Source organism: Melanerpes formicivorus, unplaced genomic scaffold (assembly GCF_026170545.1).
Source record: "Melanerpes formicivorus ecotype bairdi unplaced genomic scaffold, bMelFor1.0.p_v2 SCAF_60, whole genome shotgun sequence".
Lineage (NCBI taxonomy): Eukaryota > Metazoa > Chordata > Aves > Piciformes > Picidae > Melanerpes > Melanerpes formicivorus.
In genome coordinates, this window is record NW_027142412.1 from 808,304 (window position 1) to 828,686 (window position 20,383).

The window sequence follows — 20,383 nt, forward strand, 5'->3', positions numbered from 1 at the left end:
TTTATTAATATTAATGTATGTGTTGGATCATTGTTGTGACAGAACTATAAAGGTGTTAAGATAATTTTGTGTAGCTTGCTGAGAACTAGTGTAATGCCTTTTACAGAAGTGATCATAGAGAAAACATCCTTAAAGTGCATCAGTTGGATTTTCTGGTTTTCTACCATAACACTTTGCTCAAATAGACCTTCTAAAGCTTGAGAAAGGGTAGTGCCTAACCTACTTAGAAAGGCTGTGTGGATGCTTTTCCTCAGAAAGCATATGTGGATAAGAAAAGACAGATCCTCATCCTTAAACGTTCTGTTTTCTGTAAATTTCCTATTCCAGTGAAGTCTTTCACAGTCCCAGGGGAAATGCAGCATCTCTCTTATGGATTTGCATAAAACTATTTGGAAAGGCTGGAAAGACCCAATTAAGGCAGTATTCCTTGACCTACTCATAAATACCCCCACTAGTGCATAGCTCAAAAAGAAAGAAAAAAAACCTTCTTTCCGTAAGAGACATCTAGGCTGTATCTGGTCTTAAGGATAAATTGGTTCAAGAGCTGCAGGGTTTGTGTGGTGGCTTCATTTTTTTTTTTTCAACTTAGCAACTTACAACACCCCCTTTTCCTCTAAAAGTCATTCTTTGGAACAGATGGAAGAGGGTTACATCCTTCCACAAGTGGGGAGGTATCTAGGCAAGCAATGGGCTTTTTTAAAACATGCCGTTCTCTCCACGGTAAACAGAACATGTACGTTCGTTTGTAGCATACAGGAGGCAAAAAGAGGTCTCTCTACCTGACCAGTTTGTACTAGCAGTGGGTTTGCTGTGTTTTGGAGTAATAGCTCTGCCAGCCTTTTGAGTGAGCCTGAAAAAAGTGCAAATTTTTCACCTTGTCAGATGCGATGACGTAGTTTTAGCAGTTAGCTCCCAGAGGCTTATCTTGACCTCCACTAAAGGATTCTTCCCTTTAAAGGAGCAATTGATAAGCACGTCAGTGTATTTGCATTCACCACATCTCTTCTGAAGATGCTATAGTTGTGTGACAGCCTTCTGATATTAAGCAAGAAATGATAATTTAACCAGAGATTATGTCACCATGTGAGCCACGTTTGAGAGCAGCATTGGTTGTCTCTTTTAACTTGCTTTTACAAGACTGCTCTGTTTATTCTGTAGATATTTTGAACATTGGAAGGAGGACTCCTTTATTTTAGGAACCAAAGGACTACAAAGAGGCTACTAAGTAATTGACAAAATCAGGCATAGTGTATCCAGCTGCCTTTGTTTTTTTCTTAAATATGCTCCCTCTTACTCTTAAGACAGTGTCCTGAAGTTTCTGCAGAAGTTCTGCTTCTCATTTTCAACTGTCACTGTTGACAGTTCAGAAGTACTTGCATCTAGAGGTGTTTTGTTGAATGATTGTTGTTCCGAAGTTTTCTTTTTACTTGCTACTATTTCTTGAAACAAATACTGTAATAAGGTTATACTGCAAAGTTGCAGAGTGTTTGGACTGTTGTTTATGATTCTCAATGCACACAAAACAGGGCAAATGATTTTTTTTTCCTTGTCATTTAATCCGGTGTTCACAATTTCTCTTCTTTGTTCACATCTTTTATTAAATGTTAGAGGCAACTGTAGTGTAAAACATAGTGCTCTTTCAACTAGTTTCCCACCAGCCCCAAAGGTTTGCTCTGTCTCACATTCAGTTTTATCTTTTGGCATCCATTGTTCCCCTATTGAGTGCTTTTCATCTTTTTATGTGCATGCTGATCTTATAATTTGAATATGCCTATTTTCTTTTGTGCATGTGGTTTGACTAGGAATTTTTATGGTTGGTAGGGGGAATGACTTCCTTTTTAACTGTAAGGTCTAGAAGATGACTCTTAAGATCTTCTTGGCTAATTTCTGGTGAGAAGTCAGGCACTGGATCTCCCTTTCAACGATGAAGTTATCAGTCACTGAGGACTATCTCACAGAGCTGGCTTTTTGTTACCTCTTTAAGAAAGATGCTAGACTTCCCCAGATGAAGAGAATAGTTTTCTGTTTTCTGTATTACTTTACCTCATAGATAGAATCTGTCTTCAAAGACAATCTTAAAAACCCCACAGCAACCCCTTCCTTTAAGATGATGTGCAAAGCTCTTTCAGCAGAGGTCCTAAATGGAAAAATATGATTACCTGAACTTATTCTCCTCTGCTATGAATTAACCTTATCTTTGGGCTTATGATTGCCCTAAAGAAGATATACTTACACTGCTTTCTGTGGCTTCTCTGTTTTTAATCATTAAGAGCATGTAGAAGTGCAGCTGGACATTATGCTGACATTAAATGGTTAAAAAAAAACAAAACCAAACAGATCAATCAATCTATATTCCAAAATGATGTTTGCAGTACATAAATGTCAGCATTACATTGGATTGAAATTGGATTGAAACCAATAAAATATCAGAAATTAATAAATTTCTGATGTTGATAGAAAACGTTCTGGAGCCAGTAAGTGAAACTGCTTACTACAGAACCTATTTAATTTGTATATTTCCCCCATTTATCTCATTCTAATGTACTTGGAACTGTACGTGAGCAGCATCCTATCTTCATGGAATTTCTTCTCACTTCCCTGCTTGGGAGCAGCGTCAGAACATCCCCTCGGGGAGCTGCTAACAAAGCCTGCCTGTGTAGTTGTGATTTGGCAGTTTATGCAGGCAGGTTACTACTTCTTTTTTTTTATGCTATTAATGCTGGTCTGTTGGGTAGTTTAAGCATACATTTGCCTTGAGAATGAAGAGTTAAAAAGCAGGCTGCGAAAGGCTTTGGCAACCTAGAGGGAGCTAGCAAGCTCCAGCCGTGACTCATTCTGCCCGTGTCAGTCAGATAAGCATCAGCATCTGTCACGAATGCAGGCAGGTAGGGTTAAACTCCGAGCATGCAGAGAGTGAGGAGCAGGGAGCCTGCACTGCAGGGGTTGTAATGTTTGTTCCCCGTTCTTCAATCCTCCTCAGCCCATCAGCTACAGGAGACCTATACTGGATCCATGGTAACGGTTTTAGCACACTACACTTCCATCGGCTTGTGACAATGGGCTGTGTTCTAGTGCTGACTGAAGAGCTGTTACCTCTATAGAGCAAAAAAAAAAAAAGAGATTAGTGGATTTGTGGTGAGTGAGGACCTGAGTGACGAGGTAAATAAATAAAAAAATCCTTAGAAAACGTGATTTAATGAGGTAGGGATTGCACAGCAGGCTTCTGCATTCATTCCTTGTGCACACGTAGCCAAAGCCAGCAGGTAGCTTGGGTGCTGCACATCATTGAGAAGAACTTGTTCTTTTGTTCTCTTGGTTAATTAAACTGAAGCAAACAGGAGAAAATCAGATGAAGTTAAATAACTGCTTAACAAGTTAAGTGGTACCAATTTAGAAATTATAGTGAGAAATACATTGTAATTCTTGCTATTTATACCTCTCTTTGGAGCTGATTGTATCAGAGCCAGACTGCAGTGGTGTCCCGACAAGAGTTCCAGATCTATAGCAAGCCTTTTGAGGGAAATAAAATCTTGCTGATATTTCTTCCCTGCCTAAAGACCATTTAGCTTCTAGCAGCTATACTTTGTTAGAATATTCCATGAGAAAGACCATCTTGCAGCTGATTAGAAGCCCATACTGGGAAGGTTCTTGGTGATATTAAAAAGGTAGATATATCCCTTAGCTGACTAGGAAAGGATCAGGCTACATTCTCATATAGTGTCACTAATTGGATAGGTTGGAGACATATTCTGGATGAATCAGAACTGAATTATATTTAATTGTATTACAATAATGATTGGGTTAGTCTGGTGCTTTGATTTGACTCAATCTAAGTGGTTTAAAAATCAACCCTCTCTGTAATGTGGAAAAAAAAACAACCTCCAGAAAATGACAGTCTCAAATCACCAGCCTAAACCCCAGTTTAATCAGTGTGGGAGACATTCTGCCTGCAGAGTGGTAGCCATGTTGGTATCTTAAGGGTTAATCTCTTGTTGCTGTAATACGATTTGAGAGCAGCAGCTCAGTCTGCTTGTGTTAGCAAGATTAAAAGCAGGAGCTGCAGTGCCATTGCGAGCACTGAATGAGTGGGACTGTTGCAGAGTGAACTGTAGCTGAATTTTGCCTTTTCTTCTTGCTTTTTCCACCAGCTCCTCCCCCCTTCGTTCCTACTCTCAAGTCTGATGATGACACCTCAAATTTTGATGAACCAGAGAAGAATTCGCGGGTTTTATCCTCTACGCGGCAGCTGAACCCAGCAGGCTTCTCTGGGGAAGATTTGCCATTTGTGGGGTTTTCATTCATCAAGGCATTAGGGATCCTCAGATCAGAGTAAGTAAGAATTATTGCTTAGGTGGATAGGACCGTTGCAAAATGTGAAGGTTTGTTGTGGTGAGGAGGGTGTGTGGGGGAAAAGCTGTTTTAACTGCCCAGTACTCTGTTTTAGGGAAGCTGCCAGATTCTGGCTTTATCTGTTGCTGCTGTGGCTTGTACATGTCCTACCATTCTGTGATTATTTCTGGGGTAAGAGGGAGGGAAGAGGATAGAAAGATTGATTCTAAACCAATTGGTGTTAAAATTGTTGTTCAATTACTTTGAATAAGTTGTTACTGTTAACTGACAAGCTGTAGGTGATTGCATTTCGGGTATTGCAGATGCCTGAAAGGGAGAATGCCGAGGAGTTCGAAGCTGGAAGAGAGGGGGGTGTTATTTTACTGGGTCAGAGAGTGGGCACCAAGTGCTGGGAATCTGGGGGGCTGAATCAGTGATCCACAGAAATGGGGCTTCCCTAATCTGGGAATGTGCAGTGATGGGTCAGTGAACAAGAGAAGGAGCTTCATGGCAGCTGACTGTGTGCCGTTGGGTCAAGTTAAATAGGAAGACTGGGCATTGCTGTATTGAGTGTTAAGAGACTGGACATTCAGATGAAGTATGCAGGGTGTGTGGTTGTGGAGGGCAGTAAAGATCTAGAAGAATGATGTTCAGTGAAAAGAAAACATATTTTCTGAGGAAATGGAGCTGTAGAAAAAGAAGAACCTAAACAGTGTGGTATAAACCATTTGTTGGAGAGGGTGGTTAGTTTCTTATGACAGAGCTATTGAAAAAGTATTAGTGCAGTACATTAAGTTGAGAAGTCCTTACCTCAGGATCATGAGGCCTCTCAGGAATGCAATGGCTTTAGCTGGGTTAGTGACTCAATGCACTAAGGCACTGTGTTTTTGTGTCAACCATCGTTCAGTGCTGCTAGTTAATTCCTTTAAGGGACTTTGTTGTCAACCTGTCTTCATCAAGTTTTCATTTTTTTGTCATACTGGTTCTGATAGTTGCTCTGCAGTAGGTGTGTAACCAAATCTGGTGATCCTGTTGACATCTTTGATCTTGCCCACGCTGTGAATCAAGGTTATATATGGTTATGCCAGTAATAAAAAGGGAGTCTTTGGCTGTCCCTCATTAGCAGAGTTGCTTTTATGGTGAAGGAGAAAGGAAAGCAAAGGACCTGACAGCCGAAGAAAAGCATTCTTTTGGTGACATCTAATGTTGTCATCAGAATTGGAAAAACTGAATGTTGTATCTGCAGATACCTGGGCTAAAATCTGTCTTGATTTAGAAGTGAAATAACTTAGGGTGTTATCTTTTCTGCCTGGGGAACTGCAGCCCATTGATCAAGGCTACATGACTATTCATGTAACAGTCAGAAGAGGCTTCACAGTGACTGTACATGTATGGCAAAAATGTATATGTAATCGGGGCCCAGGATTAGAACTGGAGAGGAGAGTGAGGTAAAGTCTGAGGAACAGAGGTGTAACTGCTGGAGGCTGAAGGCTGAGAAGCAATCTAAATGGAGCAGAAGGATTAATCTGCTTTCTTTGTGGAGCTACTACTGAAAATGCATATTAAAGTGATATTTGGATTTTGGGAATAGAAGTAAAGGGCTTCAGCAAAAGAATAGAGATTAATATGCTCTGGAGAAATTGTGACTGAAGTAAAATTTCTACTTGGTGTGGCCTGATTTTTCCTGAGTTGCATCAGAAAGACATCATATGCTTAATTTCCTCCCAAATAATATTAATAAGTAGATCTTACAGTTTTATTCTTTTTTTTTTAATGAGATTTTGATAAATGTGTGTTGATATTGTTAGCAGCAGCATTTTATTCCAAGAAGGTGATTTAAATATGGCAAGGAGTGTATGGAGACTTGAAAATTATCTGTGTTTAGATAATGCAGGGACTAGTTTATTCTCGGTGTCACTGCAACACCGGATCATAAAGCTAACTTCTTACTTATGAAATATTGTGTGGTGTCTGGTTTACTTGCAGAAGCAAAGTGCTGATGCTGTCCCCACTAGACTGAATATCAAATTCTAGATGGGGAAGAGAACAGTAAATTGGGGTTCAGCTTATCTGTTGTGAATCTTGGGGTGCCTTCTTTGCAAGGTCCAAAGTCATCAAGTTTATCAGTCAAGATATTTTTCTTCTTAACCTTTTCTCTTAAAGTCTAACCCTTGTGGTTGCTAAGTGATGCAGATCTGTTTTTCTGTGTCTGCAGCAATGATAGCCCTAATGGCTTTAGTGCTGCTCATAGTTAGGCCAGGCAGCTGTGGAGTGCTCTTAACAAGGTCCTTGAAACTTGCATTGCTTTTAATCCGTGGTCTGTCAAGCTGTGAGGTTCAGACCTACACTCTTGTCCATGTTGAGTGGACACTAGGAAGCCATAGCTGAGGGAGGAATTTCAAATACGTCAGAGAAAAGGCAGTTAAAAAAAAATGTACAGAAGAAAGACAAAATAAATTCTTGTTTCCCACTCTCCTCATCCAGCCTCTTGGGGTTAGGAGGGTTTACCTAAGTCACTTAGACCTGTTGCCAGAAATTATGTAGTTGGTTTGTAGTTCAGAGGGGGCCATTGGATTAAAGTGTTCCATATATTGCTCCATACCATGAGCTGTGGGAAGGATTTGGTAGCCTGTAACAAATGTAAGATCTAACAACAAAGTAAAAGGCTTGACAATAATGTGTCATAGGAAGCAATCAGGAGAAATCAAGGGCATTGCTTATGTCATAGTTTCCTGTGCTAGCAAAGTGATTGTTAAATAAATCTCTTTTATATGATTCTAAGAATTGGAATCAGGCTACAGAGAAGCACCAGCTAACTCTTTCTCCCACCATGGCCTTTGAATTCTCCATTTGAAGGAGAAATGCCTGTCTGACTACAAATCTGGCTGCAAGCGTGTGACTGTGACAAGATAACAGGCAACTGAGAGTTTAATTCCATTAAAAGCCAGCCCTATCTTACTTTCTGTCCCTAACTGTGGCTGATCTCCAGTGCTTAGAACAAGTGAGAAAAACCCTTAGATGCCAGAAATATTCATCAAATGGTGAAAGAACATTGTTCTTGTCCTTTGCATGGGACTAGCAGAAGCCCTAGGGCACGAGATGCATTATTAAATCCAAGGCTACTGAAATGATGAATAAAAATAAAAGTCTAATAAAATATACCAAAATAGCTAATAAAAAAAAAATGAATACCTAATTAAAAAAATTAGTGTAGAATGTAGATTTTTGCTGCCTCTGTCCTCTTAGACTGGAGTAAGAAGTTAGAAGGGCCTGACTACTTATGATACAAAACTTAGGTTAGTACAAGATGCCTTCCAAACTAGAACCTAGAGAGATATCTAGTCAAGGCTGGCAGTGGGACTAGTACCTAATCCCAGTTGCTGATACAAGTTTTTTGCTTTTTTTTTCCATCATTATCAATCAAAATAATAAATGCAATCCTACCAACTCTTGAATTGTGATTTGTGAGGCTTTGGTAGATGGTCCAGGTGTTTTCTGTCAGTTCCTATGTGGTGTTTTTCAAGACCATTTGGGTTTATGAGGTTTAGCAAGAAAGAAATTTTTCTTAATCTCCAGCCTAAAGTGGTCAGGCATTGGAACAGGATGCCCAGGGAGGTGGAGTCATTGTGCCTGGAGGTGTTAAAAAACCATATGGACACGGCACTCCAGGACGTGGTTTAATGGCTGTGGTGGTCAGTGCTTAGACTTGATAGTCTTGGAGGTCTTTTATGATTCTGTAAAATATTATGAGCTAAAATGGGCCAGCCTTCCAAAAAGGAGGACTATTGATTTCTTCCAATGGCTTGTTGAGTTCTGGTAAACTGTTTCACCAAAGATAGATTAAAGAGGAAGCACAGGATGAGGATACCAAAAATATGCTTTGCTTCAGCTCGCTCTATTCACAGATTGATGGTATCACTGTTTGGTTTTGGTTGGGTTTTTTTTAGGCCTGAGCAAGCATTTACGAGGGGGTGGAAAGTACAGATGAGTATAATGCTAAAAAGAATAGAGCATGAGGGACGGGGGATGAGATTATAGGCATGTTGTGTGGGGGCCAGGATTAGGACAGATGGTGTCAATCGTTGTGAGAAGGAAGAAGCACAGGTGAACTGGGGGGTTTATGAGAGTGGCACAAAAGGACAAAGGAAGGTATCAGGTGTGATGCATGAGAGTGGTTAAGATACAGGTTCAGTACCCCACAGCCATCTTACATCTTTTCCTATCCAAATACTTCTTTTTCTTCTTCATCTCAGCTGTGCTAAGATTGGAGGAGCTTTTACACAACCATTTCTGGTAGTTCTGCTGGTTGAGGCTGTTGCTGATCTAGCTGTGAAATCACTAGATAGTCAGCTGTAAGTTAACTTATTAGTCATGCAGGTGGTGCTGCTTAGGAAAGTAAACAGGCTCAGCTAGTGCTGTCAGTGCTTGGTACTACAGACCTGACTTTGGGGTTTTTTAATCCTTTATTGCAATTGTCTTGTTGATGTATGCTGGTTATCTTTTGTTAATCTTTTTTTTTTCCCATGCTTCAGAGGAGACAGCAGGAACTGTTCTGTTGAGCTAAGAGAATTGATCCAGATGTAGCAGTTAATTAAATGACATAGTCTGAGATGGTACCAACCTGAATGATAGCTTTACATCATGGCTTTTGATGTTGGATTGTATGTGTTTAATTTCTGAGATGATGCTGACTGAGGAAGAATGTAAGTGCCCCAGCAAATGTGGGCATTTTCTACCTTGTCATGCTGTGTTGAGAGCTTATATCACCATGACAAGGCTTATTAGATTAGCCAGTATTCCATTTCTCTTGATTTCCTCTCTCTGCCCCCTTTCTGGTATTTTGAAGGTTGATGGATGCTCATGAAGTTGTTCTAATATAATTTGTACACAGGAAAGAATTGCTGGGAAAAGGATGTCTCTTAAAAACTGTGTCCTGTGCTAACTGAAATTATCTTCACCTGGGGATAAGATCTATGGTTTCCATGGCAGGAAAACCCTCGTGTCATGAGGACATATAGTTTAAAGTAATTTCTTTCTCCCTTTGGATAGGGATGAGGAAGAAAGCTTGTAATTCTAGTTTGTAGCCTTCTCCTTCCTTACAAAACTGACACCAACTCTGAGGAGCAGCTCCCTCTACAGTCATCTGAGGAAATTCAAACTTTGGTCAGTGTGAGTCTCCTTGTGCCCTGTCCCATCCCACAAGTCCTGTCTTTGCGAAGCTCTGTGCCTTGGGGCCTGAGTCTGTCCTGTTACCTCCTGTGTTGCCATGTGTGTGGATCTATTAAGCTGGCTTGCTAGAAGTTTTTGAAATGCAAAATGGTGCCTGTAATATTAGGCTCCCATTCTTTCAACAGCAAATAAGTAAGCAAAAATAACAAAATGAATCCATTTAGGAAGGCAGAGTAGAAGGAGCAAATAAAACCAGGTCTGTGAGAACTGGCTTTGGTTTTCTTAAGTAATGTGTTAGATTTGGGGAGAAAAAAGAGTGAAAAAGGTGATGGCTAGTGTTGAAACTTTCATGAAAACACCTGCTTTAGCCAGTACAGTCCAACCTGTGAAGCTCACTGTTTATTATAAAAAGATTTCAGACTTGTCTCAGTACACATTTGCAGCTATTTACATATCTTTGATTAACATTTTAAAGCAGATTCCTCGGTGTCTTTTTTAGTTAATGTGAGCTTTAATTTGTATTTTTAGACTGCTTTTCTCAACTATTCATTTTTAGCCTTGTTTGTACACCCAGCTGTTAGGGGATTTAATATGCAGCTTTCTCAGATGGTTGCCTATTCTCTGTAGGAGTACAGACATGCTTTATAAACTGATTTTCAGATATGATGATCAGATGGATCAGATTGATTGGACCAGGATTAAAGGAATGTTTGACAGAAGCATTCACTTTTAACATGCTTTTTTTATTAAGTCCTGATGCTATCTGCATTGTTGACATGCAGAATTCTTTCTTTTGAGTTTTCCCACATGAAATTTCTGAAGAAATATTAATGTTTGACCTTTGAAAGCACAATTAGTAGAATTTGCTCTGTTTGTTTGCTAATACCAGAACAGTGTTTCCTCATGACTGCTTAAGGTGATGGTGCTGAAGATGTGTTTTAATGCAGATATATTGCTGTGCAGCATTGCCATTTTAAAAATGAGTCCCTTTTTTGTGTGTGTGTGAATATCCTGCATATCTATTTGGATTAAAGAGTAGATTTTTCTCAGAAAATGGTGGTGATGGAATGAAACTTTCCTTGGTGTTAAGAAGAGCCTGTGCTGCTGTGTGTGGGTGTATGGCTATATGCAGAGAGCTGCTCAAAGCTCATTTCTCTCCATGGGGATAACTGGCTGCATACCAAGCTGTGGCCAGGAGAAGCAGAAAGCAATGTGTGGGCAGAGTGTATGATCTTTTATTAGCACCTTCATTGTACTGCTGTGTTTTCATCTATCACTTAACACTGGTTCCATCATTAACTGCTTAAATATCTAGTTTGAATCATTTTATGCGAGGGAGAATGTGATTTTTAAAATTGTGTTTTGATGTGTGCACTTAATTTTTTTTGGTTGCAAATTACATATTTAAGACTGCAAAGCACTGAAAATATGCTCCATAACATTGAGTGGCTTCCTCTCCTTTTCTAGAAAGAATTTAGACTAACAGAAATGGTAAGCTCCTTAAACATTGAGTCCCAATTAGAGGTAAAGCTAAAGAGAATGTAAATGTTTTTTTCCCAGGTTTCTGGAGTCAGATTGTTTTGAGTAGTAGAGTGAAATTGTGTTTTGTGGAAAACAAATAAATTACTTACAAGTGGAACTCTGAAGTTCTGCAGTGTGACTAATCATATTGATATTGATTGAGTTTGTAGGGATCATATGAATTGGGTTAGGAAAGTATCTGTTCAATTTTGATTCACAAAAGGTAACTAAGGATATGAAATCCTTTTTCCTGTGGCATAGATTATGACAACTTAAAAGTTTTTAGGGCTTTTATACTTTGATAATTTCAAAGCACAAAATAAAAAGCAGTCCTCTGCAATGTTCTCTTTCCAAATGGCTATGTTAAGCTTGCTTTTTTTTTTTCCCCCACTTATAAATCCCTACAAGCTATGCAAAAATGTAGCTGTGATGTATTGTTTTGCATTCTGACATAAAAGCCACGGATGGAAAATGTGAATGTTGTAACTAGAAGTACACATGGATTATTTAATAAGGATATACTGTCATCAGGTTTTGTGCTATGTTTGATCTGAAGTGATGGCTGTTAGACTGTAATTGCTGCACCTTTCTTTTATCCTGGGATAAGTAAGTACCCAATGAGTTTACCAAGGTTACATAAATGCAGATTTTTCTACCTTTTGCCTATATTCATGTGCTGTTTGGCTTTGCCCTTTTTAGATCTGTTTTTTCAAGTGTGGATTCTCCAGCCAAGGTCAGCTCCATGGAAAAGAAACTTCTTCTCAAGAGCAAAGAACTCCAAGAAGCTCAGGACAAGTGTCACAAGGTATTTATTTATGCGATTGGCCATCTCCATTGCTCCAAGAATCTGCAACCACTCTATGTCCGGGGATCTGTCAGATGCTGCTGATCATCCAGACTCGTGGTGGGCAAAGTGCTTTTCCTTCAGTGAGGTGGCTTCCTGTCCAATACAAAGGGAGATGAATTTAGGCCCTCCTGTTGCTCTAAATACTTTTATCTTAACAAGAAGCGGCTCTGGATTTTAAACAGTCCTTTTCTCAGCGTGACAGAGACGACTGCTTCTTCCTGCAGGCCCAGCCTCTTCATCATACGCACAATTACAGCAGTACTGTTCTGAGGTTCTCTTCCTAACTCATCAGCTTCTACTTACATAACTGTTGTCACATCACTGGTTATGGTGAACGTCTTGTAACAGTCGCTGTGCTCCAGTAACGGGAACCCAGTGGAGTCTTTTAAAACTTACTGATTGTTTGAGACTTTTATGAGAGTTCAGTTACTTTTCTCCCTGCTCTATTCTGGATTTGACCATTTGCTCCTGACAAGGAGATGGGGGGAAACCATCTTCTGGCCCAGCATGGATTTGGGATAAGGTTAAAGTGACCCATCTCTGCAAGTCAGGTGAAAAATGATTGTGTCTTCTTTGCTAACTGGGGTTCGAAGAATGACTGAATATGAACAAGCAGCTTGAATGAATGGGGTGACTTAAACTTACTACTTGTCCTTAAGAAGAACTGTGCATTCCTGGAGCAGAGACAATGGTATTGGAATTTAAACACCATTTGGAGAAACATAGCTAGAAGTCTCTTGGAGACAAATTCCGTACAGAGCTCTGAGAGTAGCAGTTAACAAAGCTTTTGAAGCCCCCTTTATAACCTCTTAATATTTATTGCAGATGGAGCAGGAAATGACGCGGTTGCACCGGAGAGTGTCAGAGGTGGAGGCTGTGCTTAGCCAAAAGGAGGTGGAACTGAAAGCCTCTGAAACCCAGCGATCCCTCCTGGAGCAGGACCTGGCCACCTATATCACAGAATGCAGTGTGAGCCCTTACACCAGTCCTTTCAGTTCTGAAGGCCTGAAATCTGGTGGTCTTTGCCTTTCTCTTCCATCATGGTTTCAGTGGGATACTTGATGGAGAGAAAAATCATTGTGAGAGGATATCTGTTGAACGTGGAGCCCTAAAGTGTTTGCAGAGGCTTGCTTGATAGTTCTATTCTAACTTTGTTTCATGGTCGTGTGCTTAGAACATACAGGAGTAACTACTGTCCTGGTCTTGCTGAAGCTATTTGTGATGTTTGTCTTACTGGCTGTGCTAGAACATGCTTGAGTTTGACTTCTTGCAAGTTTCTTAGCCAGAAGAGGATGGGGCCTAGTCAGTACTTAGACAGAAATTTTCAAGGACAAATAAGATGGGGGGGGGGGGGGAAAACGGTGTTGCCTCCATCTGTGGTATTCTGAGTTTGACTGATCCACTTCCCCAGCACAATCCAGGGATGACGCTAGAACAGCTATTTTTCAGGTAGAATATAAAAATGAGGCCTCAAACCCCCACATTTTCAAAGACCATTTGACATTTTTCATGGGAGTTGGCATGTCTTCCCAGTTGTCCTGGCAAGATTCCAGAGAGGATACTTTCATTCTAGTTAATAGTCTCTGTATTTTCAGTTGGATGTAATACTCTGTTTCCTTACTTGTACCAAGAGCAAAACTCCAGATAATATTCTGAGGATTGAAAAACATTTCTGATGGGTTGGTTTGTTGGGAAGCAGATCTTACAATGGGACTGATTGATTTCCCTATACCAAATGCTGCTAGGTAAATAAATGGAGTTCAGTTTGTATCTTTCTTTGGGAGAGTAATATCCACTTGATAGGAGGACCACTGGTCTGTCAGAATTTGCAGGTAAGGTCTGTGTTCACATACAGAAGCAGCTCTTCTATTCTTTGTAGAAGTTTACTAATGATTAAAGGATTTAGCTCGCCTAACAGCAACAAGAAAAATGAATAGGCTTGTTAGCAACATGAAATTGAAGGATTGTATCTAGGTTGTGAATTAATAGTGCTAGATAAAATATAGATAAATGCTGTCAATAATGGATGCCTTTTGTCATCTCTGTTTGGTTTTTGTCTCCAAAGCTGATGTGAGGAAGTAGAGATTTGAACTAAGATTTACGTGTAGTAAGCTGTTTGTAAAGCGCGCTGCTTCTATCCAGACAGAAGTGGCACTGGCCATGAATTTCTTTAGGGTTCCATCACTGGTGCCCTGATTATCTTCTTTTTTTTTTGATGCTCCACTGCCATCAAGGAGGCATTTGCATAGCTAAAGACCTTTATTATACAGCCATCTGAAAAACCAAAGACTGTGTATTGAACATTTTGCTTTCTGCAGAGCTTAAAGCGAAGCCTGGAGCAGGCACGGATGGAGGTGTCTCAGGAAGATGATAAGGCACTACAGCTACTTCATGATATCAGAGAACAAAGCCGAAAACTGCAAGAGATCAAAGAACAGGTATACCTGCTTCTGTGGGGAGCAGAGTGGCTGTCTACACATAGGCATTCTTGGCATATTCTAGCTCTGTTGCCAGGATTACGTTTCACAATGGTAGGCTGTGGTGACTCCCAGGCTGTGTGTTTTCATTTGGTTTCTTAAGCAACGTGAAAAGCAACAAATTTGCACTTTAGCATATGTTGCAAGTAAGCACAAACTCCAAACTTGAAGTTTTTTCTTTTCCTAGTTTTGAAAGTACTTTGTCTGTAAGATCAGCTTGGGAGAAAGCTGCAATACTTCAGCAATAGCCTTCATTGGAAATGAACTATCTATTTTAAATGGGCAAGTTGTACAAATGTCACAGGAGGTTAATGCATTTTCACCTGCAGAGGATTTAGCCAGCCTTGATTCTGGTCTGTGTCTTCCCCTCCACCCCCCTTCATCTTATCTGGCCATTTAAAATGCTTAGCAGTCTTTCAAAACAGTATCTGTGTTGCCTAACTGTTCCTAACTTTAATCTATTTGCAAAGTAGGTGTTCATAATTTTTTTTTCCCACCACTAGAAAGAAAAAAAATAGTCAAAATGAAATGAAAATACGGTGACAAATGTGGACATTTTTAGGATTTGGAATGGTCTACAAAGAGAGAAACCCATTCAGTTTTATGAATTGAGAGGAACATATTGTACTGAGAAAAAGAAATTGAAATTTGTTATGGCATTTAAACAATCCTTTGCAATTATCTATTGTTTTTCATCTTCAAAAGCACTTTACAAACATTAAATGACTAATTTGGTAGTGTTTGAGAAAGAAGGCAGCCCAGAAACCTTGGTAATAATTCTCCAGATGTGAACAGCTCTTATGTAAAAAGTAATGAAATGCAAAAAACAACCCTCTGTACGTAGCAGGCCTCTGTAGACCTCTACAGCATTCTTCTGAATGGCTGTTTTATGTAATACAAGGGATGTAAAGCTCATTTCTCTGTGTTCTGGTCCTTTCTTAGCAATGTTACCTTAAATACTGAAATGTGGAAGATTTTTGCCCGTTGTAAATACTGATAGATTCTTAGGAATCACAGATGCATGTAATAGAGGGAAAAATAATGCAACTAATTTTTAATCAAGTATTTTGTCCCAGATTCTCTTAATTTGGCTTGTGAAGATTCATGATGGCATAAAACTGCTGCTTAGGTCAACAAACGAATCTGGAACATCCTGCAGGCTTTCATATCTGGGGTGGTCTCCAAGCTGTTGGAAACCCACGTGGAAGAGCACCAAAACAAGATGTGCAGAGATAGTTTTGCTGACTCATACCAGCAGGTGGATCTTAGCCATTAAAGACTTGAATTCATTACTTCTAAGTCAGAGGGAACTAAGAGGAGAGATGGAAGAGTTCCTTAGAATTTTGCTGCTGAAAACCTGTAGCATGGGAGAGAACAAGTAAAACTAACAGCAAATCAGAACTTTCAAAGCCTAATAATTAGGCATTTGCAGGGCAAGACTGTAGGTGTGACTTAACCCCAGGTACTTGAATAGAAGAGCATGCTGGGTTTGTCTTTGTTTGGATTTTATTTATTTTGGGTGGTCTGTTTGTTTTATTTTTTTGTTTTGGTTTGGTGCCTATGTGTTTTCTGTTTGGTTTTGTTTAGCTCTGACTAAGCCTGCATTCTGCTCTGCCCTCGATGACATCCCATCTGAATGGATGAACTTGCAGAGAATCAGAATCCATATTTTATTTTGTTTTTTTGAGAGGCCCATTTATTTGTCCACAGCTACCCTGATGTGATTTGCTGCAGGTGTATGCCCTGAGCTTTGCCTGTCTGTTAATACGTGCTTAAGTACATCTTGATAAACTGAGGTATTATTCTGTCCTGCCTTGAGTGATGTGGCTCGTTCCTCTGGCCTGACCACAAGATTTATTCAAGGGTAGTCTTGCAAACATGAAGAAACAGCAAAATCTGAAATATTACTAATTATCTCCTCTTCTTTCTTCTTTTTTCTCCCTCCCCATTCTCCTCCCTTCCCAAACACTTATTTTCACAGTGGCTGCCATAGTCATACCTGTAATTCTTTGGTCAAGTGCTTGCTGATATAAAACCCAAATATTTTGGGAAATCATGGCAAATTATGATTTCTGAGCACAACATATATTCCTTCAAAGTATTCTGCCTTTTTTCCTTCACAAATATATTTGTGTGAAATGAATATTTGAGTTAATGTATGCTCACATTTTATAAAAGGGCTGTAATTCTTTCCCTGCAAGAAAATAAGGTCCTCTCCAGAGAGACTAACTGGAGAGGGAGGCTCCCCCATCTGCCTTACAAACTGAAGAGCCAGTTTGGGAGTTACAAACCACAGAGCCATTTTGCCATGCTCCCCATAATGGCTACCAAAGCAATCTGTTACAGGCCCAGCTTCTCAGAATATCTGTATAAGCTCTCCATGTTGCAGGAGAATCACAGGCTGACATTAGGGTCAGTCTTCATGCAATCATTTGTCAAACTAAAGACAGCTGCCTGACTGGAGGGAGGGATGACAAACATGACTTTGTCACGAGACAGTTACTCTTTTGAATATGGGGGTAGTTTGGCACGTTGTGAGATATTAAAATGAAAAGAAAGACAGACTCCCCCACTGTCAGCCCTTCATAATGTTTTTTTCCTAGCTCTTGATGTGCATGTTTTCTACTTGTTCTCAGCTTCATTAAAAAATTCCTTGATTTTGGTTTTTGTGGTTTTTGTTTTTCATTTGGGTTTTTTTCCTTTCTTTTTTGAGTAATTTATATAATGTATATTTACAGAACTTAGTAATTGCTAAATAAGCATAATTAAATTGCTTTTGCAGTGAAGATACGAGAAGCAATCTCATGAGCTGGTCTCAGTTTGTGTATTCAGCCCCAGTGAGATAGGCAACTCAGATGTTCTTATCTTCTTCTACCTTCCCATCTCAATGCCCTATCTTGTAGTGACCTGCATGGGGAATCATTACTTTGGCCTATACAGGCAAATATCTTCTATGGGCAATGTGATTTTGAGACAGTTTTCTAAGTTAGTATTTGCTTTTAGGTTGTCTCCCATATAGAGCAGTATGATTCTTTTTAACTCTGTCAAGAGAAATTAACTGATGGCTAGAAGCCACAGCATGCTACCCTTCTGCTTCTCCTTCTTTCCTTTTACCCAAGCTGTGCAGATCTGTGGTAATTGTCATGTTATCAACCTGAGAAAATATATCTTGAGGGAGCATCTGGGCATTTAGTAGAGACATCAACTCAAAGACACATTTCTGATTCAGAAATTAGAAATGTAAGTAGTTTTAATTATTTGTGTGTGGATGTATGTATATGTTTCTGCAGTGAAGCAACTCTCAAAAAAAAAGTGTTTTGACTTATGAAGTATTGTCTTGAAAATGGCAAGACTCAAACCAGAACACCGTGGATGTATTATTTTCTTTAGCTCTTACTGTTTTATTTTGTACTTTTGCTTTTCTTCCACACATTCTTAACGTGCCTCTTGCCTGCAACCAGTATTCTGGGATCTGCTGCCCCAAGTATTTCCCACGTTGCCTCTAAAATGCAATACCTTCTCCTTCCCTTGCACCACAACTATAGGAATATCAAGCTCAAGTAGAAGAGATGAGGTTGATGATGAATCAATTGGAAGAGGATCTTATATCAGCTCGCAGGCGGAGCGATCTTTATGAATCGGAGTTGAGAGAGTCCCGACTGGCAGCTGAAGAATTCAAACGTAAAGCTGCTGAATGTCACAACAAATTGCAAAAGGTAGTTTAGGCTTCATGGGAAAGGGGGTTACTGCTTGCTGGCATTCCCAGTGCTGTTTTGCACTGACAAGTTGTGTGTGTCCCCCCCGAAGGATTAGCCTGATTTGTACAATTAATACAAAATGTGCTTGAATTGTACCCTTGAAGTAATGTAATTTATACCATGTGGAACTGCCTGTGTTTAAATTGCTTGAGGTGATGACTGGATAAAAGACCAGGGTCCTGCAACTTTTCCTGAGACTTTTATATATTTTATATTTAAGTTACAGGTAAAAGATCAAGGAAAAAATGAAGCAGGAGAGTTGTATTCCAAATTGGAGAAGGTAGGCTCCTTTGGTGTTCTGGAGTTTGCTTTCTGGGTCTTTCATGCTATGCACAGAAACTAAGGGTATCTTTGACTAGTATCATGCACAGCCTCACATGCTTCCCTCTTTTATCTTTAAAACATCATTTTCCTGGTGCAATTCACTGATTTGCTATAAAGCTGTATCTGGATATCCTACTCTTAATGCATTGTGGTCAGAAGCAAGGCAGTGACGAGTGTTGTGTGGAGTTAAGTTAGTGATCCTTTCTTTATAAGTAAAGTTTCTTTATAAGTAAATAGCAAATGAAAAAACAGAGAAGAATTCTGAGTATTCTTAACCAGAAGTTAATAAAATGGGTGTGGATTTACCAAGGAGCATTTTGGTATATTGGAATTTATAGGGGAGACACAAGAATTGTGGGGAAGTGAATTAAAATAAATCTGTTATTGTAAGCAGAGAGCGTTTTTTTTCCTGTTCTGGTTTTACAACATTCTTTCCCCTCATCTTTTTGTTTAACTGTAGATCAATACAGAGCAGCAGGCCAAAATCCAGGAGCTGCAGGAAAAGCTGACAAAGGTAATGTCTGGGTAGTGAAAGAGAATTTTCCACAAGATTTTCCAGTGATACCTTATTGCAGAGGAGGGATGCACTTTGTTTTATCCTCAAAAATGGAATTAGTCATAGCATGGGGGATGATAAGGAAAAAGGGGTGGGAACTGGTATCTGAAATCATTGGTGTTCTCAGTATGCTTTCAGCTCTTGAGGCATGTCAACAGTGTTTATTTTTACAAATGAAGCTGAGTCAGATCTGGAGTAGTGTAGAGAAACCCTAATTTAAAAGGCCAGTTTGGGTATGCCCTGTGCAGTGCATGGAACCCTTGCTTCTTGTAGACAGGGTCCTGGTGCGTTTAGCTCATTGTTGAAATACATCTTGGCCTTGGTTTAGTCTCCCAGTATACTCTGTTTTAAGTGCAAAATCACTTCCCAGTTAAGTATTCCACAGTAAAAAGTTTGAATCATGAAGTTTCACAACAGAATTGAAATATCTTATCAATGGAAGCTGAAAGCAGTATGAAGCATCTGGTGTTTGTAGTTATGGTCATTCTGTTACTTAGGGCACTACAAGAGAGTGGGAAAAGTCATGTTACTGGGATCTACAAGCAGCAAAGAAAGGGATTGTCATAATAATTCACTAACAGATTTTCAAACTTGAAACCTGCTGAGAGAGAGCTTTTTCAAGGGTTAGTGATCTAGAACATTAATAGGACACCAAAACTGTGTAGGAATAGTGCTTCTAATATTCAAACCAGTCATGTTTTAATCTCCCCTTTTCTCCTTTCAGTGTTTTAGTAAGGGTATTTCGTGAGTTGTTTCCAAGAGCTGAATTTGGGGTTAGACTTTGCTTTCAGTACGTGAAGACAATTAGTATCTTGCAGTACAGCAAGACAAGCATGTAGATCTCCTGGATTTTAATTATAATTCATTTTTTTGTGAAACACAAAATAATTAACAGAAGGTTCCTGCATGTATTTGTAAGCTGGCTTAAGTTTAGCATTTTAGGCCAAAGCTGTGTAGCGATTTCACACAGAATGTTGTCTATCTCAAGGTCACGAACTTTTCACAGAACCAGTTTTTGTGTATGTGTTTTTCCTGTAATACCCTTAGGCTGTGAAAGCTAGCTCAGAGGCAACTGAACTTCTGCAGAATATCCGTCAAGCAAAGGAGAGAGCTGAGAAGGAGTTAGAGAAACTGCAGAATCGGGAGGATTCCAATGAAAGCATGAAGAAGAAATTGCTTGAAGCAGAGGTGAGTGGAGAATGTGTGTCTAGAGTAAATCAGTTTATTGGAATGTCTCTCTGTTTGGAATCCCTTGTCTGGAGAACTGGGTACAGCCTGTATTCCTGTAGTAACTAGTCATGGGAAACTGCTGTTAGATATTAATTTGGTTTTGATTTAAAAGCATATATTTCTTTGAAGAAAACAGAGAAGCTTTTTTCTTTGCAGCAAGGAGTCAATAAGG

The 20,383-nt window shown here is 39.5% G+C and overlaps 1 protein-coding gene across 1 annotated transcript in view; it reads left to right on the forward strand.

Annotated features, from left to right (window-relative positions):
* The window catches only part of CIT (citron rho-interacting serine/threonine kinase), a 119,645-nt gene that overhangs the window by 56,328 nt on the left and 42,934 nt on the right, over positions 1 to 20,383 (forward strand). The window contains exons 11-18 of the mRNA XM_068161762.1: positions 4,149 to 4,329; positions 11,719 to 11,824; positions 12,692 to 12,835; positions 14,185 to 14,304; positions 17,889 to 18,059; positions 18,322 to 18,381; positions 18,886 to 18,939; positions 20,029 to 20,169. Of these exons, the coding sequence (XP_068017863.1) occupies positions 4,149 to 4,329; positions 11,719 to 11,824; positions 12,692 to 12,835; positions 14,185 to 14,304; positions 17,889 to 18,059; positions 18,322 to 18,381; positions 18,886 to 18,939; positions 20,029 to 20,169 (977 nt within the window). The remainder of the gene's footprint in view (positions 1 to 4,148; positions 4,330 to 11,718; positions 11,825 to 12,691; positions 12,836 to 14,184; positions 14,305 to 17,888; positions 18,060 to 18,321; positions 18,382 to 18,885; positions 18,940 to 20,028; positions 20,170 to 20,383) is intronic.